The sequence below is a fragment of the Hibiscus syriacus genome, unplaced genomic scaffold, assembly GCF_006381635.1.
Source record: "Hibiscus syriacus cultivar Baekdansim isolate YM2019G1 unplaced genomic scaffold, ASM638163v2 tig00111392_pilon, whole genome shotgun sequence".
NCBI classification, from domain to species: Eukaryota; Viridiplantae; Streptophyta; class Magnoliopsida; order Malvales; family Malvaceae; genus Hibiscus; species Hibiscus syriacus.
This window is the reverse complement of record NW_024063078.1, coordinates 1372489-1398361: the sequence shown is the minus strand read 5'-3', so window position 1 is coordinate 1398361 and position 25873 is coordinate 1372489. Positions and strand designations below refer to the sequence as shown.

General features: G+C 34.4%; 4 protein-coding genes and 1 pseudogene across 8 annotated transcripts; all 5 read left to right on the top strand.

Moving 5' to 3' along the window:
• LOC120160372 (auxin-responsive protein SAUR78-like) lies at positions 1 to 586 on the top strand. The gene has a single exon (XM_039170794.1). It carries the CDS (start codon positions 116 to 118, stop codon positions 542 to 544), a length of 429 nt encoding a protein of 142 aa, XP_039026725.1. The 5' UTR covers positions 1 to 115; the 3' UTR covers positions 545 to 586.
• Positions 587 to 1409: 823 nt separating this feature from the next.
• On the top strand, positions 1410 to 5463 carry LOC120160304 (serine/arginine-rich splicing factor SR45-like). Of its 2 annotated transcripts, none has more exons than XM_039170729.1 (12): positions 1410 to 1699; positions 2269 to 2337; positions 2994 to 3082; positions 3231 to 3277; positions 3362 to 3442; positions 3534 to 3699; positions 3785 to 3998; positions 4079 to 4141; positions 4502 to 4624; positions 4894 to 4960; positions 5044 to 5081; positions 5247 to 5463. In XM_039170729.1, the coding sequence occupies exons 1-12, from the start codon at positions 1479 to 1481 to the stop codon at positions 5305 to 5307; spliced, it is 1239 nt and encodes a 412-aa protein (XP_039026660.1). In that variant the 5' UTR covers positions 1410 to 1478; the 3' UTR covers positions 5308 to 5463. The 2 variants fall into 2 exon arrangements, with proteins under 2 accessions (XP_039026660.1, XP_039026659.1); XM_039170728.1 differs by having other exon boundaries at positions 4502 to 4642; positions 5247 to 5459.
• A 2059-nt stretch (positions 5464 to 7522) lies between these two features.
• Positions 7523 to 11925, top strand: LOC120160694 (protein NARROW LEAF 1-like). 4 transcript variants are annotated; one of them, XM_039171049.1, is made up of 6 exons: positions 7523 to 7656; positions 8073 to 8606; positions 8767 to 8910; positions 9524 to 9764; positions 10593 to 11093; positions 11346 to 11925. In XM_039171049.1, the coding sequence occupies exons 2-6, from the start codon at positions 8112 to 8114 to the stop codon at positions 11771 to 11773; spliced, it is 1809 nt and encodes a 602-aa protein (XP_039026980.1). In that variant the 5' UTR covers positions 7523 to 7656; positions 8073 to 8111; the 3' UTR covers positions 11774 to 11925. The 4 variants fall into 4 exon arrangements, with proteins under 4 accessions (XP_039026980.1, XP_039026982.1, XP_039026981.1 ...); XM_039171051.1 differs by having other exon boundaries at positions 7523 to 7662; positions 8075 to 8606; XM_039171050.1 differs by lacking the exon at positions 7523 to 7656 and adding an exon at positions 7695 to 7705 and having other exon boundaries at positions 8075 to 8606.
• A 1111-nt stretch (positions 11926 to 13036) lies between these two features.
• LOC120160587 lies at positions 13037 to 15026 on the top strand (annotated as a pseudogene).
• An 8764-nt stretch (positions 15027 to 23790) lies between these two features.
• On the top strand, positions 23791 to 25017 carry LOC120160445 (probable BOI-related E3 ubiquitin-protein ligase 3). Its single transcript, XM_039170860.1, has 3 exons — positions 23791 to 23900; positions 23990 to 24359; positions 24440 to 25017. The coding sequence occupies exons 1-3, from the start codon at positions 23845 to 23847 to the stop codon at positions 25001 to 25003; spliced, it is 990 nt and encodes a 329-aa protein (XP_039026791.1). The 5' UTR covers positions 23791 to 23844; the 3' UTR covers positions 25004 to 25017.
• The last annotated feature ends 856 nt before the right edge of the window (positions 25018 to 25873 follow it).

Here is a 25873-nt window from a genome sequence, read left to right as displayed (position 1 = left end):
CCATGTATTTAAACCTTTTAAGTACTCTTTTCATTGCTCCTTCATAGAGTGTAAATCAAGTCTCCTTTCATCCACCAACATCTCTTCATCATTTTCTTCCATCTAGACAAATTCAATGAAGAAGATCAATCTCATACTCGGGAAATGCAAGAGCTTGTCGATGCAACTAGGGAGGTCGTCCTCGTACAACAGCTTGAGATCGAGATCAGCTCGGGAAGATCGTCGCCGTCGTCGTGTTTGGGATCATATAAGAAGAGGGGGAGGAAAAAACAATGTTGAGAACGATGATGGCGGTGACGATGAACATCAAGAATGCGAAACGATTTATGTCGGGAGTACAAGGAAACAATACGTGCTTAGTTCGAAGTACCTTAAACATCCGTTGTTGAATGCTTTGATAGAGAAGCACGGAAGGGATGACCACATGGTGGTGGTTAAATGTGAGGTAGTTTTGTTTGATCATCTTTTGTGGTTGCTTGAGAATTCTGATCCAAATCTCATACTGGATTCCTTGGAGGAATTGACTGACCTCTATGTGTTTTGAATATATATATGTATGTGTGTGTGTGTGTTCCTTTTATTAACAATGTTGATCTTGCTTTCTAAAGGGAAAAACATGATCAAGTAATATTCGTGTAAGGTTGTAATGATGATGATTCAGAGGTTTAATCTGATTATTCAATATTTGATGATGACCCTTTTATTATTCTTTGGTATTGGACTCATTCAACAAGAACTTGGCACGAAAATGCAAGGTAAACCAGACACTTCCAGAAATCTAAACAGCCGAATGTAAATTATCGAATACTCAATCATAATGTGCCGGAAATTCGACCCACCGTGTGACCTTTTATGCTACCATAGACTCGTAGAAGCTCATGTAACTCAGACAATTTAAACGGAAATGCTCGACGTACCGAAAGTTTCAGAGCCTCCTCTGAGAAGATATAGCCTCTGGTGAAGTTCAAAGTAGGTGACATGAGAGGGTTATCCCCTGAGTAGCATCAAAAGCCCGCCGAATGATACATACAGCTCCCTGGAAATAACAACACACATATTTACTTCAACTATTTTCGGATAATTCATAGTTTAACCTCTGAATTTTGCACTTTTCACATTCTACCACCAAAAGAACTTCGGGTATATAGTGAAAATATTTGGTAAATTACCTGGTAATAAAATGAAAATTGAATTAAATTCCATTTCAAGGAATGTTTAAGTCTTAACTCAAATTTCTGTCAAGTTTCAGCCTTTGACTTTTGGTAAATACTTGGTAATGATGAATTTGCAATAAAATAATAATTTAGTGATCAAAGTAAAAATATGATAAAACTCGTATAGCGGATAGGTGCATTTTACCCTAAACGTTTTTGTTCTCTTACAGATAAATTGCTTTCTGTGCAACAAAATTCAATCTCAACCACGCCCCCTAGGGTTTATCTAGGGTTGCTCATCTCTAACGTTCTTGTATTCCACCAATGGCGAAGCCGACGAGAGCCCGTCGCTCACCTTCTGTCTCCGGCTCTGGTTCCTCTTCCCGTTCTCGGTCTCGCTCTTACTCCGGCTCAGATTCCAAGTCCAGTTCTCGCTCTCGGTCCCTCTCTAGATCTGCTTCTCCATCCCGCTCGCGCTCCAAATCTTTCTCATCTTCCTCTCGTAGCGCTAGTTCTCGAAGTCGCAGCCCTCCTCAGCGTCGAAGGTTCATTTTCGCTCGTCAGATTAATTATTCTTTCGAAATTGCTTTCTGTGTAGATGGTATTGAAAGTTAGCGAACTTTATTCATCCCAATAGAAAAAGAATGATTAGTCTACCTACGATACACTTCATTTTTGCGCATAGCTAAAATGAATGGTTACCTAATAATAGTAACTTGCAAACTTGGCTCATGGGGTTCTAGTTCCTTCTACTCATCTATGTGGTAATTTAACTTTAATGAGTTATGTTTGCTTGGAAGAGTTTGAATTGTAAATTCTGACTTTTCCGTTCTCTGATTGAGTTGAAATCTTGTATATCTTTATGGTGTAAAAGATTTGATTAAAGTTATGACTTATGAGTTCAGAGTTGGCAGTGCAGTCATTTTGAAAAGCATCGATTTTGGGATTCAGTTCAACTGTCTTCTGCAATTGAGAATGCCATCTTTATTGACGTTGCTACATTTGTGTCTCAAGTTTTGATACTGTTAACAGTCCTCATTTTCCCTTTTGCATACAGTTATCTTTTTCAAAGTTTAATTTGTGTGTCTGAGTTTCTTTTCTTTCCTTTACACAGTCAGGCTGACACATCTAAGCGAGATCGTTCACCTCCTCCACAATCTAAGAAGACATCTCCTGCTCCAAGGTAAAGCCATATTAAGTTCAGATTTACCAGTATTTTCATTTTAAATTTCTGCAGAGGCCTTATGCTGGCGTATATGTATTGCATATGAGCTATGTTAGGTTCAGATTTATCAGTATTGGCAGTTTAAATCTTTGTAGAGGCCATAAGTTTTTCTATATATATTGCATATGTTCAATACTATTAACAACTAAGGAATGGATTTTTAAAGGTAATACATTATTTAGGATATGATAGAATTATTTGAGAAGAAACTTATTTTTAATTTGTTTGAAGCTAGTTGGGTTTCTGGTAATAGAGAAACCGATAAATATTCTATGAAGCAGATTTTAGTTTGATTGTTCATCTCACTGGATAAATTTTATCTACGTTGGTAGTTTCTTATTAAACAAAGGATGGTTCCCCCCATACAATTTTGATATGGGGAATTTTTCATTACTTCCTGGTCTCTTCAATCCTGAGCAAATTTTCTAGAGAAACTTTGACTTGGTAGCTTGTATTACATGCAATATATATAAACATACAGTAAGCTAATATGGGTGGATTTAACAGTATGAATGTATGATTATTTTTCCAGATTAAGAAAATATAACAGCACGTTGCTTGAGAAAGATTGAAGTTTATGCTCTGGTACTGATTTCCTTTGACATTGATTTCAGGAAGACTTCTCCTATCCGTGAATCACTGGTTCTTTATGTTGACTCACTGAGCAGAAATGTTAATGAAGGCCATCTAAGAGAAATATTCGGTATGTGCCTTACCTTTTAACCAAATGTTTGACTGAGAATCTTTACTACTTTTGTTTGGATGAGTATTTGTTTTCTTATTTATTTTAAACATTTGATGTTTCTCCAGCTCATTTCTCATCATAATTTTCTACATCTTCCACTTTGTAGGTAATTTTGGTGAAGTTGTAAATGTGGAGCTTGCAATGGACCGTGCTGTAAGTTCATACCAGTCATATCTTGTTATTTATAATTGTTGTTGTTATTATTATTGTTATTAAGACACTTTTTAATGCTAACAGCTTAATCTTCCAAGAGGGTATGGCTATGTTGAATTCAAGACGAGAGCAGATGCTGAAAAAGCGTTACTCTACATGGATGGTGTAAGTTTTTGCTAAGATGCAAAAGTAATACTATTAGGAGCATCTGGAGTTACTATGTTGCGAGATGATGTAATTTGTTGCTTTATTGCAGGCTCAGATTGATGGCAATGTAGTAAGAGCGAAGTTTACTCTTCCTCCACGACCAAAAATTTCTTCACCGCCAAAGCCAATTGCTACTGCTACTAAAAGAGATGCCCCCAAATCTGATAATGTCAATGCTGATACTGAGAGGGGTGGGGCAAAACGACCACAAGAACGTATGTTTAACTTAGTAAAATTTGTGTTTTTATTTGTATATGTGGTTTTTTCATGTTATTCAACTTGTTAACTGATGGATATCAGCTTCTCCTCAACGCAAACCTCCACTGTCACCACGAAGGAGATCTCCTGTGGGTCGAAGAGGTGGATCTCCTAGAAGACCACCAGAGTCTCCACGGCGGCGGCTGGATTCTCCTGTTCGTCGTCGTGGTGATACACCTCCTAGGCGCCGGCCAGCCTCTCCTGCCAGAGGTCGTTCTCCATTGTCCCCTCCAAGGCGACCTCGATCTCCAGCAAGGTTTGGTACTTCTAATAGATAATAAGTTGTTGAAATGAATTGTTTTTTGAAAGAATTTAACCCATTTAAATTATTCACAGGACCTCTCCGCGTAGGATGCGTGGTAGTCCAATCCGAAGGCGTTCTCCACCTCCAAGGCGCCGGTAATGATACATTTAGCTATTTTCATAATGCTTGAATATTGTTGCCCACTTGCCCTAAGATATAGATGAATCAGTGCTAAATGTAAATAAATGAATAAATCAATATGATCTTAACTGACTCGGAGCAATAAATCCATGAGATCGTAACTGAATCAGAGGAATCAAGAATGCAATAATGTATTTAAAGACAAACTTATAATTGTTTGTTAGGTAGTCACAGTATGTTATATTCATGTTGTTGGATAACCGACACTTTGGTGTTGATCTTATTGTTGGTATGAAGTGTGAATTAGCTCAAACAAATTAGTTCAACTATAATTTCATGTAACATTGGTTATGTACTATCATGTTTTATTACAGTTCACCTCCTAGACGAGCCCGTAGCCCTCCAAGAAGGTCTCCCACCAATCGTAGACGTAGCCCTTCTCCGATTCGTAGACGGAGCCGTTCTCCAATTCGTAGACCTCTGCGTTCTCGTTCAAGGTCAATCTCACCCCCAAGGTAGTGCATCTGCTTTTAGCAACTGTCTCTTATTTTTTAGTACGATTATCTCCTGCAGTGTGTCAAATATTTTCAAGACGAGCAATGAATATAATGGGTTATTAAATTTTATCGACATCATTGAATGGGTGAATTTGAGCTTGTGCCGGTGCCTTTCATGCCTTTCCATCCCCTATCAATTGTACACTGTTGTTTGTAATCTTGAGTTTCCACACCTCGGATCTTACTTCGATATTTCATCTTTAAAACAGAGGCAGAGGACCTGCAGCTAGACGGGGGAGATCATCATCCTATTCCCGATCACCTAGTCCCCGGAAGGTCTGTGTTTATGAATTTTGGTTTTGAGGGAGGAACTTATTTACCAGTTATTGAAGATCTGACTTTTTTGTTAATTATGACAGGTCGGACGGAAGATTTCAAGGAGTCGCAGTCCTAGGAGGTAATGCTATTTTATTTTTAAAATCATTTTACTGAACAACTGACACTTCAAATTAAAATTTTCATTGAACAATCGGACTTATTCTCGAAAATTATCTGCTTATTACCGAGAGGGACTCTTGCTGCGGTTTCCATTTTATAATGTGCATGCCATTTTCACGCGCAGGCCATTGAGAGGAAGAAGCAGTAACAGCAGCAGCAGCAGTTCGCCTCCTCGTAAGACGTAGACTACCTTTGCCCATTTCCCTTGGATGTATTCGCCGTGTGAATGATGCTATTGGAGAGAGTCGTATCGACGTGCTTCCGTACAATATTCTTGCAACTTCATTTGTGATAATACTTAACTGCATCTTAACTATGTCTTTGTCTTAACATTTAATTAGTGTCCCTTTAGCTTCTTTATCTCCCACCGAATAGTTTAGTTGAATTATATATAATTTACATATTTTCTGATATAAAGATTAAAAAAAAGAAATTTGTTATAAATATCGAAAATTAAATCTTATTTGACTATCTTTTTAATTAAACTATGTCTAACCGAATAATTACCTCAATTGATAAAAGCATTTGTCCGCATGATATTACCTTGTCTACAATGAAGGCGGTCCAATTATTTTGTCATGACATGTAAATTAATAATAGTTTTACGAATATGTTTTTTTATTTTGCACGAGTAGTTGACTTTGACCCTTGAGGCTTGAACCATTTTGTCAAAATGGAAGGGTATAATGTTAAAAGTTCATCTTTAATTTATGATTAGGACTGTGTAAAATTTGATTGGAAAATTGATTTTTTTTTCTAATTTCGAGTTATTCAAGTCAACTTGAATTATCAATTTGGTTTTTGAGTTCGAATTGAGTTGAAATTTTAAATTTTCAAGTAACTTGAAAAATTGAAATTACTCGAAATTTGGATGAGTATTTTGACAGATTTACAATTCGATCCTTAATTTTTTATTCCTTCAATTATTCTTTTATTTTAAGTCAAATTTTTACCAAATTTGAACCACATGTTCTTAAATCATCAAAGAATATATATGTACTTTCAATTCCACTTTTGATAACAAATTTTCTATTTTTTTTAATTTAGTCCCTCAATTTTACATGCTTTTTGATCTTCAATTCATCCTTCATTTTAAGTATGTTTTTTTTTTATCAAATTTAAACCACATGCTCTCCTACCACGATAGAATACATATATAACTTCAATTCTTATTTTCTTTTTACTAAAAATATACTCTCTTTTTTAATTCAATCCTTTAACTTTGCATTTTACTCAATTTAATCTTTTGACTACAATTGTTTACAAATTCTTTCTTTACACCAATTCTTTGACTCCTTTATACTACCATTAATCTTTTATCCTCAAAATATCTTTTTTGAAATATAATATTGTATATATATTTTATAATCTAGATTGTATGTGATATATTAAATAACATTGTGATGTGAAAAGAACATGAAGAAATATATATATCTTATATAATTAGAGAAAGTCGAAAAATTGAAATAAATATGTACTATAATACTATAAATAATTAAATTTGTATGAAAACTCGAACAACTTGACTCGAATTTCTTAAACTCAACTCGACTTGAAAAATTGTAAGTTAAGTTCGAGTTATAAAATATGACTAACTCAAAATTTTTTAACTCGATTCGATCAAATGTTCACCCCTATTTATGATGTTGTGGTCAACAATAAACTTACAGTAATATATTCACATTATGTTATTTTTGTTAATAATATAATAATTTTGCAGTTTGATTTAGTTGTTAATGCTGAATTATAATGTAAAACAAGGACTCTTTCCATACCTAAAGACCTTAGAACACTACTTTTAACTTGTGAATCACTTGACTGAACTATTAATATCATTTAAATAATCGATTTACTTGGGGATTTTTCTAATAAGACAATGTATTATTTAAATACTATTAAATATACATAATAAGGATACGATTATGTATAACTTGATTACAATTAGACCTATCAAGGCATCTTTCCACACCTAAACTGATCAAAACTTAAAATATACGCTTAGCGTATATTAATATCGACTTCAATTAAATCCACAAGTGGTTCAAATATACAAAGTCCAAACCTAACCGAGTCCCAACTTAAGCAAAGGCCCACTATCATTAAATACATTTAATGAATAAATAGAAAGAAACAATCTCCATGATAAAAATAAATATTCTTTTAAAAATTTCGAGTTTAAGTATATGTTTTTATATGATATGTATGTGTTTATTATTAATTAATTAATTTTTTTTTGAATAAATGCTATCTTATAAATTCCTAAACTATGACCGATAATTCTTTTGTAATTTTTAAATATTTGTTATTAAAATAATTATTTGATTATAGTTTAGGGACCTATGATGTATTTTATCCTACACAAGAGAGGACGAGAGAGAGAGAAGAAATTAAAGTAGTGCTGTTTTCTGCTGTCCCGAGGAATTTCTCCATCTCCTTTCCCTCTCTTGTTGCTCCAAAGTCACGGCCTTTAGTCTTCCAGCTTTCAGTTCACTGCCTCACTGTAGGACAAGGAGGAAGGCGCTTCACTCGACCAAAGCCAAGTTATTTTTTTTCTTTTATAAAAAAAAATAAAAGAAATCAGTTGTTTGCTTCATGATTTTATTTCACTTTTTCCTTGTTTTTCTGTTTTTTCTGGTTTCTGGGTATTCCTCTTTGTTAAGTGTTTTTCTTTTGTATTATTAAAATTGGGTTTGTTGATGGTTTGTGGTAGGATGAATTATTTGATTTCTTTAGAATATGATTTAGAGTTTTACATGCATAAATATGTTCTGAAAATGAAAACAGTATGGGTTCTAAATCCATTATATAATATATCCTTTACTAGTAACAACAATAAGTGTGTAAATGCTTTGATCAAGATGAACGACTCTTAATTGTATTTTCTTCCTTCTTAAAAGGTAAAAAAGAAATGAAATTGTATCTTGAGTCATTTTCATTTGTATTGGTCTCCAGGTGTTTCACCGCAATATCCTTTTAGCTAGTCTAAACAATGGAGCGATCCAGACTTAATACGAGGGGTCGTTGCTCTGGTTCAACACCATCGGAGGAATCGGCTTTGGATTCTGAAAGAAACTGCTGCTGTCATCCTCATCTTCCTTCGTTTAGTTCACCGACGCTTCAGCCTTTTGCCTCGGGTGGACAGCACAGTGATAATAATGCTCCTTACTTTTCATGGCCAACCTCCAGCAGGTTAAATGATGCTGCTGAAGAGAGGGCAGACTATTTTGCTAATCTGCAGAAAGGAGTTCTGCCGGAGACTCTTGGTCGGTTGCCGAAAGGGCAACAAGCAGCAACGTTACTGGAACTAATGACCATAAGAGCATTTCATAGCAAGATCTTAAGATGCTACAGTCTTGGGACGGCAATTGGTTTTCGTATTAAAAAGGGTGTGCTGACTGACATACCGGCTATCCTTGTTTTTGTCTCCAGGAAAGTTGATAAGCAATGGCTCAGTCCCATCCAATGTCTACCTACCGCCTTAGAGGTTATTCAACTTTACTTCCTATCCTGCCCCTTTTCCTCCGTTGCTCCTATTCTTTAACCTTTTCCCATCTTACGACACACTGGTTTTATCTTGTTTCAACCCCTTTTAGTTGGGTCAGGTTCTATATACTGTTAAAATAAGTATTAACTCCTTTAATCAGGGGCCAGGAGGAGTATGGTGTGACGTGGATGTTGTGGAGTTCTCATATTTCGGTGCGCCTGAGCCAGCTCCCAAAGAGCAGCTGTACACGGAGATTGTGGATGATTTACGTGGGGGTGATCCGCATATTGGCTCAGGTTCTCAGGTATTCTCAACTTGCCTTGTAATGTTTTTTATTTGATGATAGTTGGTAGATCTTTTTGGTGTACAAGCATGCTTGAGAACTCTGACCATCCAAAGCAAGCTTTATATTCTAGTCTAGTTCTACATGGTATTGTCATCAGCGATTAAAACACCTAGTAAGCTGCACTTTGCTATTTTTGCGGATTGCGCAAATCGATTCCATGGGCATGAAATGGACCTTTTGGATGTTGATGCTTGGAGATTATCAGTTTATCACCTTATATAGTGAAATACAGTAAAATGAGTCGTGTACTCTGTCTGAAATTGTTTTAATTGAATACTTGTCGAGGTTGGTTTGTATGGTAATCAGGGTCTTTCATTATTTCTTTATCTCTTTTTCTATCTTATATCGTAGTATTGAATTTGTCTAAATGTTTTTTCTTCTTCTGTAAAACATATTTTGAACTTTGAACTAGTTTTGTCCTTTTCATCAGATGTTGATTTATATATCTGGACAATATGCTTATGTTCGTCATTAGTGACTAAAGAAACCATCTTCAGGAAAGTCTTAGCTGACAAATATGTAAATGTCTCGTATAAATTTCCACATAACTATTATCATTTTTTACCCTCAGGTGGCAAACCAGGAAACTTATGGGACTTTAGGTGCTATTGTGAAAAGTCAAACCGGCAGCCGACAGGTTGGATTTCTCACAAATCGTCATGTTGCAGTTGACTTGGATTACCCAAATCAAAAAATGTTTCATCCTTTGCCTCCAACACTTGGTCCTGGTGTATATCTTGGTGCAGTGGAGAGAGCTACTTCATTCATCACAGACGATCTTTGGTATGGCATTTTTGCAGGAATAAATCCAGGTAACAATTTTAAGATAAACTTCAATTGCACTACCTTCAAACAAAAAAAACTTGGATTGCACTAATTCGCTTTTAGATTTTGTGTTGAAAGTTTATGTTGCAACATGGACAAACTACTTAACTATTTTGAAGTTATCTTAATGAAGCTTCTGAAATATGTCATTTTGCTGTTTCATTTAGAAACCTATCCGATACCATTGGTTCATTAAAATCTTCATGACAATGTTTGGTTAAGGTTTAATCAGGTCACCGTTATGCGTTTCTATTGGTTTGTAGGGAGATATGATTTGTGCTTTGCTTCCTTCATGTTATTATACTTTTGCATTTGTTTCAATTTTTTTTTACCTTGCTTTTATTTCAAATTATGTGTCCTATTTGACTCAAGATCTTTTTGATTATGTATCAAGTCAATGCTTTGCACTATCTGGAATATGAAATGTAGTTATGGCTCAATTGAAATGGGATCTCATCGGGATTACTTTTGTTCACTCATCAGAATAGTTGGTTAAATGAGGAATTCCCAATTTTACTTGGATGGTGTATCAGCCAGTTGATGCATCATTTGCTCTTGTTCCCTAGGAGACATCAATGATTATAGCCCAAAACTTCAACATGTAGGTCTCAAGTTCGAACTAGGGGAGGGGAGGTGGTGGTTATCACATTGGGTTGGATACACCACCATCGATATCTGGTTTTTGTTGCTATTCTTTCCTTATGTTCTTTAATGTTTCTGGGTTTATCTCCTTAGCAGGTTTTTTAACCGTTCGTCATTTTTCACTTCTTGAACCGACTTTCAATTGTGTCCCTAACCATTTCGTAAACTTGCAGAAACATTTGTCAGAGCAGATGGAGCATTTATCCCGTTTGCTAATGATTTTGACATGTCCACTGTTACTACATCCGTTAAAGGTGTTGGTGAGATCGGTGATGTCAGGGTTATTGATTTGCAGTCTTCAATTGGTAGCCTTATTGGTAAGCAAGTTATGAAGGTTGGAAGGAGTTCTGGCTTAACCTCGGGAACTGTATTAGCTTATGCCCTTGAATATAATGATGAGAAAGGCATATGCTTCTTAACCGATTTTCTTGTTGTCGGCGAGAATCAGCAAAGTTTTGACCTTGAAGGGGATAGTGGAAGCCTCATCATTATGAAAGGTGAAAACGAGGAGAAGCCAAGGCCAATAGGAATTATATGGGGTGGAACTGCAAACCGGGGTCGACTTAAGCTAAAAGTTGGACAACCACCTGAAAATTGGACCAGTGGGGTTGATCTTGGGCGATTGCTCAACCTCCTTGAGCTTGATATCATCATTACAGAGGAAGGGCTTAAAGGTTTGTCATCTCCGGAAACACTTCTTTACTTCATCATTTTAGTATCACATTTCATCTTCAGAGTCGTTATTAATTCTAAAAGAAATGCCTTGATGCTTAGAACAATCGGAATGATGTGTCTTCGGTGCAATGATTGAACTTTTAAACCTTGTTATTTTCGTGCTGATTGTGTAGTTAGCTCAAGGACATTCTCTTTGTTTCCAAGCGAGTAGTCTGGGTTTATGTGTTACTTCCATTTCTTTTTATTTACAGAAGCAGTGCAAGAACAAAGAGCAGTCTCGGCAGCAGCTATTGCCTCTATGGTTGGGGACTCTTCGACTCCAGAAAGAGTTGTAAGGGACAAGAGTGAGAACAAATTCGAGCCTTTGGGTTTTCATATTCAGCATATACCACTAGAAGTAGACTGCAACAGCCCGGAAACGAATCCGTCAATTATAAAAACCGAGTTTCATTTGGAAGATGGTGTCAGTGCTGGTCCTAGCATAGAGCACCAGTTTATTCCAAGCTTCATCGGGCGATCTCCCTTGCATAAAAACTTCTCCGAAAAGGCCATCTCTGAAAATCTTGCATCGTTAAGGAATGGCTGCGATGAAGACCTTTGCTTTTTGTTGCATTTGGGTGACAATGAAGCCAAGCGGAGGCGTTCCGAAGCTTCAACCAGCACTGAGGAACCAAAGTGAAATCCCTTTGTGGAGCTTGAGGGTTGCAAGCCTAAATTTTAATGGAGTTAAGGCTGCAAAAATGTATGTGTTAACTTTGTAACTTTACTAGGTCGAGCTAACCTCAGTAAATTACAACAGTAATTTAGTAAAGAACTCTTTCTTCCCTCTTTGCTTGCATTTACAAACTGGAAATCTCTTCCACATCAGTTTCCTTCTAATACCACATTCAAAGTCATCCAAGATTGAATTTTTATATATATATTATGGGGTAAACTACATCATATACCATCGAATTTTAGATATTGTATCGTTTATACTGCTGAACTTTGATTTTCATTTAAATTATACTACTAAATCGTTAACAACACGATAATGTGGCTGATGGTTGTTGAGATGGCTGACAGATGTTGACGTAGACACCTTATCAAAATGATGTTTTGATTCGACTGTTAATGATTTAATGACTAAATGGTATAATTTAAATGAAAACTAAAATTTAATGTTATAATTGACAAAATTAAAAGTTCAGTTATATAAAAGCTCGATGATATATAGTATAGTTTACCCCATATTATATAGATACATTCGTTTTGAGTTGGATCGAGTACAAATTTTACTTTAAAAAAATTGACTGTGTCAAAAATCCAGCCTATCCCGGAGAGATAATTTTTCCAAAAAGATAATTACTCAAACTGAAGTATTCGTAAAAAGAATTTTTGTTCCTAATATGGGAATCATAATATAGCTTAGGGGCCATTTTGTCTATTAAGCCTTTTATGAATAAACAAAAAGGAAAAGAAAAATGGTGCTGTTTTTTGTTTCTGTTCCGCGAGGATTCCATCTTCTTTTACCCTCAATTGTTGTTCACAGTCGCAGCTTTTTAGAATTTCATCTTTCAATTTGCTGTAGAACAAGGAGGAAAGCGCTTCACTCAATCAAAGGCAAGTTCTTTTTTTTCTTTCTATTTTCATAAAATAAATATGGATTTTTTGGGTTTTATACAGGTTCCTATGAATTGGGTTTTTTATATATGTTAAAAAAATTCAAAATTTAAAGCAGGTTCATTTTGTGTGAGTTATTTCTTAGTAAATGGAATGCTTGATGATGGTTTATTATAGGATGAATAATATGGTTTCTTCTGGATTTGGTTAGACGGTTCCTTAATGGCCTTTGAGTGATGCCACTTCTAGTTTGTACTGTTTGTTGAAATTTAGGTAGCTTATAGGTTGTACATGGGAAGAATTTAATGGCAGGCGAAGATGACCTGCCATCTCCGGGTGACTTCCTTCGGACTCTTACAAGCTCTCGGTCTCGACTTTATCGCAATCATTTGCTCAATATTCTGCTGCCATCATTCAGTTTCCAGCTAGCGATGGAGCTCTTTTGAGATCCGGTTTGGATTCTGCTCGCCTTTACTTCCATCAAAGGGAAGCTTACCCACCTGCAGATATGATTCACACAAACGATTCTCGTGAGTGGTGCAAAACGTCTGGTTACTATGCCGATCCCCAACTCTGGCAAGAAACTTATGATTACAGGCCAGGCTTAACTCTGGTAGAGTCCGGCGATGGAATGGAGTTTCCTCCGGTGGTTTGCCTGACATATTTGGCTTGCTTGGTAAGGCTGCACGAGGCATACTTGATGCGATCAGCTATTACTTGAATTTACACAGCTCGCCGTTTACTGAAATACTTGATAATGTACCTTTAAGAAGCAGGGAGGTATCTTCTTCGGTATTATCGGTGTGCTGTCATGCAAGACCTTTTCATGGGGCACAACACCACAATTTAACAACACATGATGATGGACAATTGATCATGTTCCCCGACCACGAGCACCAGGTTGATAAAAGCTTGATATCTGTCATTAAGTCGGATAAAGCAGGTTTGCATGTAAGAGATTTTCATGGCCAGTGGTTTATTGTCGATGGGGACCTTCGTCCACAAGAAGCTGTTGTTTATCCTGGTCTAGCACTTTATCAAGCAACTGCGGGTTATGTCAACCCTGCATTGCATAGGACAGAGATTAATAATATTCCGGATAACATGTATGGACAATGCTCTTTGGCTTTCAAACTCATGCGCAAATCCATGACCAGTCTCAGTTGCTTGGAGATGAGAGCAGCTGGTCATGGGGTTGAAGCTCAGTTCCAGATTCCAGTACCAGTGGATGACTTCATGCAGAGATCTCACCCGTCGGATCAACTCTTTAATCAGAACACTTTCCCGAGCTTTAATTTCCCCACGGCCCAAGATGGTAAGCAGTATTTCACAATGTGCAGCATTTTCTTATACTACGTGTCAGTAGCCGAAAAGTCCAACAAGGGGGAGATAGGGGTTTCAATAGTTTGATCCAAACCATAACATTTTTCCGTTTGGTTTGCCGAGCTTTCTTGATGTTGGATTATCTTTTTTGTTATTTTTTCTGTCCATGTAGCCTTAGTGAGAAGTTGTTAACAGAAGGTCCTTGGATCAATGAAATGCTGGTACAGGGTCTATGAAGCCCTTGATGAGAAGAAGGAAGAATAATACAAGATGCAAACCTCTGCCTCCTTCCAAGAGATTACGGCTTGAGGCTCAACAAGTGCTCAAGGGTTCAGGAAATCGCAGATAAGAAGGGCATCAAACTACGGTTTTGTAGCCTAAAAGAATGTGAGAATCACATTCATGTGTTAAATAGTCCTTGTGCCAATATTAGAATGGAGATTGGATGGCCACATGGAGTGCCGTTTGTTCATCCCCACGACCTACCTAATAAGGCTAAGAAAGGTTTTCTTGAAGCATATGAACCTGATTGGACCACAACTCAAGATATGGAATTAAGCCTGACGGAACCAGGAGGACAGGCCAGTCAACAGTCCGGAAACTGTAACTGTACATCTCTTGTTTATGTTTCATTGTTATGCAAGCAGTCACCGAACGCAGTTTAGTATTCGTATTCTTAGCATTAACCAGTGTTGTCAAGGCATGCACCTGGGCGTGGCTGTAATCTGTGTTGTCAAGGTGTGCACCTAGGCGTGCCTGCACCTTAGCATTAACCAGTGTTGTCAAGGCGTTCACCTAGGCACGCCTGCACCTTAGCATTATTCAACAAAAGCGCCCAAGACTTTTTTTTCCACTCAGGCAAGCACTTTTTTGCGCCTTGTGCCTGAGGCAACATAAGGGTTTAAGAACCTAGAGTGTGTCTTGCGGCCTTTGACAACATTGGCATTAACCATGCATCCAACACTCGTACCATGAGAATTTTGCTGGATTTGTCTTTAAGCAATTTGAACTCTATAATTAATGTAAATTGGTTTTATATCGGAATTAATATATACTAAAGTGTGTCGGATGTATTTTTCCTTCGACGGTCTTCTGAATGCTGTGAATGGAATGAATTTTATATAATTTTTTTTTGTCTGCAGGAACCACCATGTAGTTTCCTTACTGCAATTATCCTCAAGGAGCTTTGTTCATGACAGTTTCAGTTTTGGAAGATCTCAACTGGGAGGTTATGCATGACATGAGCTTTTCAGCTTGTTAGAAATATATTGTACTTGAATAACTCAACTTCCTTTTATAGTAATAATTCTATTTACGTTTCTACTGCTTACTATTGCCATCTAACCCTAGCGCCACTCTTTTTATTCTTAGTCTTTGCTTTGCATCTCTGGTCATCGCTGATAGGTGGTTTATTTGGTTATTATTTTGTTTTTAATTTGCTCCTTAGTTGTTGGTTTTTGTGGCTGATTTGTTCGTTTTGATTCATTTTTTGTGCAGGACATTAGATTATGGAAATTGCACTAGAATAACGTAATTTTGTAGTTTTTTTTTTATTTTTGGAATTAAGGCTAAATTAGTGGGTATGAGTCTGGCATGACACATCTGACTTTCGAATTTGAAATTATCTCTTGTTTTTAAGATTTTAGTTTTAATATTTTCAAGAATTATCTTTAGTAATTATCTCTTGTTGTAGGAATTATCTTTTCATTATTTTTAGGGATTTAAAATGCTATAAATAATCATCAGGTTAAGCTTGAAACACACATTCAGATTTCACTCTTCTTTGCTTTGAGATTTATAAAAGTTTTCTTTTCTTTTTCAAGGTTTTCTTTATTTTTATTTTTATTTTTAAAATGTTAAATATGATTGTCATACTTGGCTAATTTCTTTATAAGCCAAAGGCTGAAGTGCTCAATTCTGATTGTGATGATTGAAAAGTACCTAAAATACATTTAGGTTATTTTCTCAATTTGCTGGAGAAACGGGATTGACAATTAGAATTTCTTTAAAATCAAAACGCATTTAAATCAAAAAGTCAACGTTGGTTTGTATGTTGTTTTTGTTTAAAATTGGGAGAAAGAATCGACTAGTAGCAAATTCAACTTCCTGTGAACACACTTAGCGGCGGTCGGCTAAGGGAAATTGAGATCGGACTCTATTCTCATTGAGACAATGTAATCCACGACTCCGAGTCGGATTTTTCCAAAACTTTAAAATTGAGATAGTATTGACGACGATAGCCGTAGTTAGTCCACATAAGGAATTGATTCAAAGATAGTTGTTGAATTATCGGTTTACAAGAGATTAACAAGTTATAGGGGTTGGGTCTTGTAGATTGTAAACGACAGTTATCCGAAGTGAAAATCTATTTCGATGATCTATTGGAATTGAGGCAAAGTTAAAGCCTGAGGTTGTTTTTACCATAAGTTCTCTTATTCTCAATATATTTTTAATTTATTTATTTATTTTATTCTTATCTCATATTTTAAATAATTTAAAATCACCGCATCTCATTTTTATTCAAATCCCTATCTCATCTTTACCTAGAATCATAAAATCTACGCGTACAAAATTTTAATTTCAAGCATAAAATCAAATCAAAATTTATGTGTACAATTATAAGATAATAAAATAATCTAGAAAACTAATATTACTTTGATCAAACTTATTTTTCCAATGTAAAATATTAATGGAAATGACGAAATTAAAGTGGCATTCAATCGACCACACAAATATTTTTGTAGCTGGCAATCCTGAGAGGCGGATCCAAGCTGTGATCTTCTTCGAATGGAGTTGGGACGTAGGGAAATTCACCGTCCACGGTTCAACTATCAAATAATGTCTGAAAACCATCCATGGTCCTTCGGATATAACCTTTAGAAAATCAGTGTGTGCGCGAAAGGTGACGAGAAAGTAATCATTCTCGATATTCATAATCCGCATCGGCTGAGACGGCTTCCAGAGTTCATAGATCTTGTTGCGTAAGGTTATGTACCCAATCTTCCTGCCTAAGAGTTTAACAACTACGGTTTGGTCGAGGCTTTTAGCCGCCAACTCTTGGACACGGGGAGAAAAATCAATAGAGACAATAGGTTCACCATACTATGCGCAACATCGCCTTCAAGCAATTAAATTTCCTCATCATCAATAATGGGGTCTTCAGGGAGAGGATTTTTGGAGCTGTCTCCCATTAGTGTTTCTTTGTAAGGCATGGAGCAATCGGTGGGGTTAAGGTTATGCACAATAGCATCCATGGCAGTAGGATCTGAATTGACTAGGGTTTCTATATTGGAATAGGCACTCTCATTGATTTGATCAGCAGCGTGGGAATTATCTGCATCCATGGCGTTAGATCATCTTCCGGAGGCTCTTCTCCAATCCGACGCGGTTTTTTAATGCAACGGCCATCGTCGGAGGAAGGGCCAGTTGTTTTACGGGGGTTGCTAAGGTTATCGGGGAGAGAGGTGGCACTCATTAGGGTTTCTCCTATTTTTTTATTTTTATTTCTTTGGTTCAAAACTTTTCAAATATTAAATAAATTATTAAATATCTACTATAATTTATATATATATATATAAAAACTAAAACCCAATAATACTATCCAACCAAGCCCAAATCTATATCTAAACCCAAAATACTCACTATTCAAACCCAGACAAACTAATAAACTAAACCCAAACACCATTAATATAGAATATTATTTAACTTAAAAAAATAAATACGATGATGATAAAACAAAGATAGAATTATAGAAAATAAGAATTAAACCCAATCTCTAGAACCAGCCTTTTCATGTTTCCATATTTTTATTATTTTCAAAAATAAAAAATATATAAAAACTAATAAATATGCGTATATATTAACTACTGGTAAATATACATGATTTATTAATTTATTTTATTTTACAATGTGTGGGAAAACATCTTCACCAGGTCTACCTATTGACCTACATAGCATGATAGTGTTTTAGTGTCGATGCATGATCCCTTTATTTATATTCATGAATTAGCTTGGCTTTGGCTTCCTACCAAACTATATAATAAATGCTCTCAGAACTTAAATATATCAAAATATCAATCAAGGGAACTCCAACATTTTACACTATTTATTTCCCTCCTCCATATAGTAAGTTCTCATCAATAAAAATAAAATATTTATTTATTTTCTCAAATGATGAAATATTACATAATTCATGGAAAATAAAAGCACACTGTCATCACATTGTCATGAAAATGTCACACAATGACTGTGGCTGTGAAGCTACACGATGATTAATTTCTGTCAAAAATTGCTGTACTGCAATATCATATGTATATGAAAGCAACTGAACATCTGTTGTTGTTTTCTTGTATTTCATAATATAGATTGTCCTTGAACACAAGAAAACAAAAGAAAGAGAAAATTGCAGGTCCAATTCATGAATGATGAGATCAAATCTGCATGTGGACTGAAACTGGTTTTTGGGTGAGCATATTATTGAGGGAAAATGAATGAGAAAATGACTTTGCCTTGAAGTGGGACAAGAGTATGATACTATGCACATGGGAAATGATCAGATCAGACATCATCAGGCATGCATTAGGAAGATAAAATAAACATAAATGATCTAAATAATTGGTTGGAAAATGTGTCATTGATGTTGCAAGTGAGAAATAAATAAATAATTAAGAATTGCCATTTCAGGCCAATATTTTTCTTTGAAATTTCCCAGAAACCCTTTATTTGTTTTTGTTTGGTTGCCATTTGCATTATTCATGCAAAGTTGACAGTCACGTTTGCCCTACCAGAGAAAGGTCACCGTTGAGTTCAGTAAATAATATATATATGAAAGGGTTGTGGTTGTGGTAGTGTTGGGAACAGTCTTATTTTATAAAAAAAAATATTTTTAATATATATATATATTTATGTTTTTGCTTAGTCCAAGTAAGGTATGTTTCCAATACAATAAACAATGATAGCTCAAATATAAATCCAACATCAAATATTCATTAGCATTATTCGGTAAGAGAAAGGGAAAAGAAATTAATGTCACATCTAAGAGAGACGAGACATACTAATTAGAGAGACAATGACGTTATACATTTATTATATATGTCTTTTGATAAAAGGATAATAATCTCATGATAAGAGATATTAATGTGATCCTTTAACTATTTGATTTCACGTCAAAATCCTAGTAGATAGAGTATACATGGATGATATAATGTTAAAGACGTCACGAGATTAAATAAAAATATTATATATTAAAAAGGTGAATATATTAATTATCTGACATTAAAAAAAGTCTTGAAATTTAATAATATAACTAAGAGTGATCATTTGATTTATTAAGAAACAATTTTCACACGTTAATTTAGTTTTCTTTTAATTTAATCTCCATTATCATTTAATTTTTCCAAGCGATTGCTTGACAGATCCATGAAAGGGAAATATGAGCAATGGACCTCTTATAATTTATAATTAATTAATATAATGGACCTCTCTGCCTGCACGGCCTGCCTTGCAAGGCACATCTCTTTTTTTAATTAAAAAAAACTATTTAATTATTTGATAATATAAACCCATGTGGGTTTATGATAATTAAACCTTCAATAATTTATTTAAATTAAAATATATTATTTTATACGATAAAAAATATCTCTCTCCTCTCCAAGATGTACGAATCATGCACTGCGAAATCAGTACAATCTCTGAAAATTAGTTGGCAACTTAGTTTAGTAAAACCCAAAAATTCCCCCATCTTTGTATGTTTATTTTTGTCATTTTGTCTCCATGATTGATGCTGATTTGTCTAATCTTGCTTTAAGTTAATCTTTATTTTAAGATGCTAAAACAATAGCGTAAAACACCTTATAGAAAGATGGAGATTGCTCAAATGTAAGTTTAAAAATGAAGATGGAGATGGAGATTTGCCTTGGAAGAATACAATTAGTACATTATTGTTATGATATGACACATGGAATAGTTTGTGTTTTGTTATTGTGTCTTAAATCAAGGCATGTTTTTATATCTAAACTTTAATGCCATAAAAAATTAAGAGATTTTAAAGAAGAAAACGAGATAAGGATGGAAGTTTTGAAATATTTTCGTAGATTTGTAGTGTTAGGGGCTGATTTAGCAAAACCTAATCAAAGAATAAAATAAAGGATGTCAAAACTCAATCGAATCCATAATTTCAAAAAGAAAAATGATGTTATCGATGACGGAGTGTGACAGTATTTTCGTTAATTTTTAGAAAATAAGATGATTGTTCACCTCTTCTAAAAAATAAGGACATATGACCGAAAAGAAGAATATGAAAATGGGATAGATTGGTAGGATATTTTTTGATTAATTTAGGGTGAGTACAAGATAAGTGTTGATAGGATTTTTAAATATTGATTGTTAAATTAAATGAATTAATTATTTCGAATTAAGACCAAATTAACATAAAATATAAGTTTTGGGCACTAAAACTGTTATTATATCAGGCCACATCATCATCTCCGTGAATTCAACGATAAAAAATAAAGACAAGTGACAAAAAATAGAATCAAAGCACAACATTATTGATTATTTTACTAAAAAATGGTTAGGTGATTAAAACATAAACATGATCATAATTGAATGACTAAGTAGACAATTTACCCTAATTTTTTTCCAAAAGTTTTAAAGTTTCAGACTCCCTTATGCGTTGAATTCAATATTTATAATAAGGGATACGATCTTATCACAATATTATTTGACATTAAAAAAACTTTTAAAATTCAATGCAACAAATTGGCAATTCAAATAAAGAATATAAATATACCAATCTTCAACATGAAAGCAATCTTAACAAGTTCTAATTTTATTTTGGTAATTCCATCCAAAACATAAAAATACCATCCATAAGCAATCTCAACATGTGACTCATATTGCCAAGATAAATTATTATTTTTTAAAAGTCAAATTGTAAATAAAATATTTAATTTAAATTTGTGTATCTATGTACGTCGATGTGATAACTTTGATGATGATACTGGATATAAACAAGTAGCATTCATAAATTACCGAATTTTGTTTTAATGTTTATCTTTGAAATCTTCAAACTTTATAGCATTTTAAACACAACTAGTAACTTTACTTAAGAAGGGTCTTATTATTGAATTAAGATAACGCGTGTATAACGGTGTACATGGTCTCACCCCACATGGACATTAAATATAAATTAGACAGATTTTGATTCGACATGATTTTATGTATTTTTTTTTTGAAAATTTAAGTTTGGATCGAATATGGTCGGATTTAAACTTAAGGTGAAAAACAATACACTTGACTTGATCCGAATAGTAAATAATAATCAAGGACATGGTCATAATTCTAATTCAAAGTGGCAAAGTATAATTAATAACAGAAAATGAGAGATAAAATATAAGTAACCATAAAAATTAGGGGACAAAAAATGAGGGCAGAAAATAAAAATAAACTAAAAATTAGTATCTCTAAATTAATATTTATCCATATATATTTTAATAATAAAATAATAGGGGCAATGGCCCCAGTACGAAATATAGCTTAGTCTCTAATAATAGTATAATCAATCTTTATATATAATTTTTTTTAGAAAAAAAAATTAGGTCAATAATAACTCTCCCAGTCTAGGACCAGAGCATATCTAAAATTCAATTGAAATTTATATTTTTTATTTAAAAAATTGAATATGATTTCTTAAATGAACCGTCTTTAAACTCGAATCAAATAATATATGGAGAAATATTTTATTTAGATCCAATTCATATGAATAAAAAAAATCAGCTCCACGTTATTAATGACTATTCTTTAATTTGACTTAAATTATAATTTAAATTAATAATTAAAATATATCTAAATAGAATCTAAATATATTGAATTAGTTGTGCTTATATAAAAAATATTGAAATGTAAAATTTTAAAAATAATATTTATTATGGTTTGTTAAATCAAAAGCCGCATTAAATAACACAAAGGAATTTCGACACGTGGCATAAGTAAATGCCAAAAGAACTAAATAACAAATTAGGGCCAATTGCTTCATCCATGGGGCCCGCATGAATTTAATTTTATTTATATTTTCGAACAAAATAATAAATGAAATCAATAGGAAAGGCCAAAGTATCAGCACTCCTTTCCCCGGGTACAACGTACCCGTCCCACCTTTCTCTCTCACTCCAACATTTGTTTCTCTGTTCCGGTATAATTTTGTATCCAATCCCCATACTATTTTCACTTTTAAAATATGGTCCCTATATTTTAGTTCCATGAATTTAGCCTTATTATTTATCAATATCACATGCAGGTTCGATTTTAGATAATATTTTAACAATAGTTAGAATGTGTTTTGTACACGTTAATTATGATTATAGTTATTATATTGTTATATTATTTATAATTGTAATTTTGTGTGCACTATTAATCATATTAATTGAGTTTTGTTAAAATTTTAATAAGTGTTATCAATTGAAATTTAATTTTTAAATTATATATTCAAATAATACAAGATAATATATGTTCGAAACTTTTTTAACCAATTAGCAACACACTTTCTGCAGACGCAACTACTCGAATTTAGGAACTTTAAGAAAAGTAACATTCCCTTTCAATTCAGATTAATTCAAATAACATTAAGATTTTGAGTATGACGAAAACCTCAACCTTATCATCTTGTTCGACTTTAATTTAAAAAATCCGAAAGAGTAGGGATTTAAAGGGTAGGATTAAACCTTTTCTAATGCAATTTAATTTAGTGTTTGGGCATGGGACCCATAGCTTGTCCTCGTCTTGTAACTTACCCTGTCCCACACGTGTATCAGTGGGCCCCTTCCCTTTCTTTCACGTTGTTTCAGGAGAGGGTATCAAGGAAAAAAGAAAAACACCCACCGCTGTGCTTACGTGGACGTTTTACACGCGGAAGAGGCCCTGACTGTCAGTTATTGAATCTTTCCATCACAACCAATTAAGTAAAGAAGACGGTAAACCCGGTTCTAGGGTCTACAACCCTAGAAAATTACCGAGAATCCGAGATCTACATTTATATTTTTGGTCTAATTTTGGTCTTAGTTCCTATATTCTTTATACGTCTGAAAATTAGTCATTCTATTTTTAATCCTCTAATTTAGTCCTTTATCTCTTGATTCGTTTATTTAATTTTAATTAATAATGTCGTCAAAAGACTTCATTTAAACCAGATTTTACGTCTTTTAAAAACATTCAGAAGACTAATATTATACACATAAAATATTATATAAAAAAATTAAACTGTTGAATACTATAAAATTATAAGATTTTCGATTATGAATATGATATTGTAAGGTTTTTTTAGTCCTATTTTCAAATGAGCTTTTTGTTGTTAAAAGAAACACATGAGTAGTTCAATATAGTTTAAAATTCTTTCGGAATATTATCAATTATACTTCAATTATCGTATCAAAAAGTATAAATATATTAAATATTGGAGTTAAAATTAGAGAGAGTACATTTCAAACATAGAAGAGCATAGGGATTGGGAGCACAATTAAGCCATGCATTTTCTAATTTTATTTGGATTGAGTTGCATATTGGATTGAAATAAGAGGGAAGAGAAGGTTAATTCGGCAAACAAATCCAAAATAGGCAAAATACCAAAACCAACAAATAAATCTGCTTTTTTTTATATAACCTTAGATTTTGGCTCCACAAATAATGTTAATAAAAATAAATAAATCGAACCGGACCGACCTAAATAAACCCCACCACCCTCCTCTCTATCTCTCCTTCATTTCACCCTTCATAAAAGCCAAAGCAAAGGCAATTCAAACGCCATCATTTTTCCATTTCCCCCTCTAATCCATGGCTGTTGAAGCTAGGCATCACACTCTTTCCCCCCCTCAGTTCTTTGGAAACAGGTTCGTTTTAAACATACCCAGACTCTCTAAACAACGAAATCTTTTTCATTCGATTTTGAACCGTCTCTAAAATCGTTCTTTGTTTACAGGGAAATGATGAATCCCATTGAAGCAAACAGGAATCTGTATCCCGCAGAGATGGGATACGGTTTCGCAACGGCGGCGGCGGCGGAAGGATTGCTTCCTTTTTATAACCCTTTGGTTAACGATCAAAAAGCTGCAGCCGCGGCGGCGATGAAATCAGAGAGTAGTTTGACGTGCAACAATGTTCTGCCGTTACCTAGAAAGCGTTCAAGGGATTCCATTAATCCAATCCTTTCGTTTCCTTCTCTTGTTCAGCAACCCCAGGGCAATATTGACAATAGCAAAACTTGCTCTCCGTTTTCGTTTCTGGGTCATGATATTTCCCTTCATATGGAGCAGCAACAGTTGGATATTGATCATCTTATCTTCCAACATGTGAGTGTTTTTGTAATATTGATGGGATTTGTTTTTTTATATATATTGATATTTATGGGATTTGGGGATTGTTTTTTTAGATGGAAAGAATGAGAGTGGAAATGGAGGAGAAAAGGAAGAGGCAAGCGAGGAAGATAATGGAGGTAATCGAAGGCGGATTAATGAAAAAGCTAAGAGCCAAAGAGGAAGAAATCGAGAAGATCGGGAAATTAAATTGGGCACTCGAAGAAAGGGTGATGTCGCTGTGCATAGAGAATCAAAAATGGCGAGACTTGGCTCAAACGAACGAGGCAACGGCCAACGCGCTTCGGACATACCTAGAACAAGTCCTCACCGCCGCGCGTACTAGTGGTGTAGAGGAGGCTGCAACCGCAGCGGAAGCGGCGGGAGACGAGGTTGATGATGCGCAGTCTTGTTGCGGAAGCAGTTGGGAAGTTGAGAAACAGTGCATGTTGGCAACGACCGCCGAGAAAGGTGGCATCACCGGCGGGAGGTGGTGTAGGAACTGCGGGAAGGAAGAATCTTGTGTGCTGCTGTTACCGTGCAGGCATTTGTGCTTGTGTACTTCTTGTGGGTTGACGGTTCATATTTGCCCCGTTTGTAAATCCACTCAAGATGCTAGTGTCCATGTTAACATGTCATAACCCCCCCCCCCCCCAACAAAAAAAATCAATATACCCACAAAAAATACCCTAAAAATTCAACAACAAATGTTAGATTTCCCAAAGTTTTGTAATTAATTAAATTAATTCTTTTCTTTCTAATTAATTAGTTCTGTTTTTTATCAAATTAAAAATCACATTTTATTAAATATTTTATCAAATGAAGATATATTTTAATAAAATTTCATAAATATAGTCGACAGATGTATATCTCAACAAACCAACCTAGCATATTTATATATCATAGATATAATCATAGTTCACAGAATCAGTATATATTAATATTTGACAGAAAAATATTATATCGAATTTGTTAATGATTATGTGATTTGTTGATGAAGTATTGAATTGATCAAAATTTGATTACTATAACTTTAATTATAAAATATTAATAAATTTTGAATTAAATATATATATATTTTAAAGTATAAATGAATAATATTTGAGTTATTTAATTTTTTATAATTAAATAACTTATATGAGCTGAAAAATGAGTAAGTAAGAACACTGTTCGAGAGTAAAGTAAAATATTTATAAGTAAAATACAACAATGAAGCGCTAACAGAAATCCAATATACTAAGACATACGTATTGTATTGGCAGTACGACGGATACACCAAAATTGTATGATGGCGTGAATAGATAGCAAATAATGTGTTAAAGAAGCTATCACTATTCATAAGAACCGACACAAAACTACAAACTGTACAAACACGTGTTAAAGGAGGTAGTCCCCAAATAAGAAGTCGCAGACGCCGACCACCGTACCAAGATAGACAAAGATGACAACACAACCAACATGAAATAGAATAACATGGATCACGCTCAGGCATACAGACCACAACATATTAT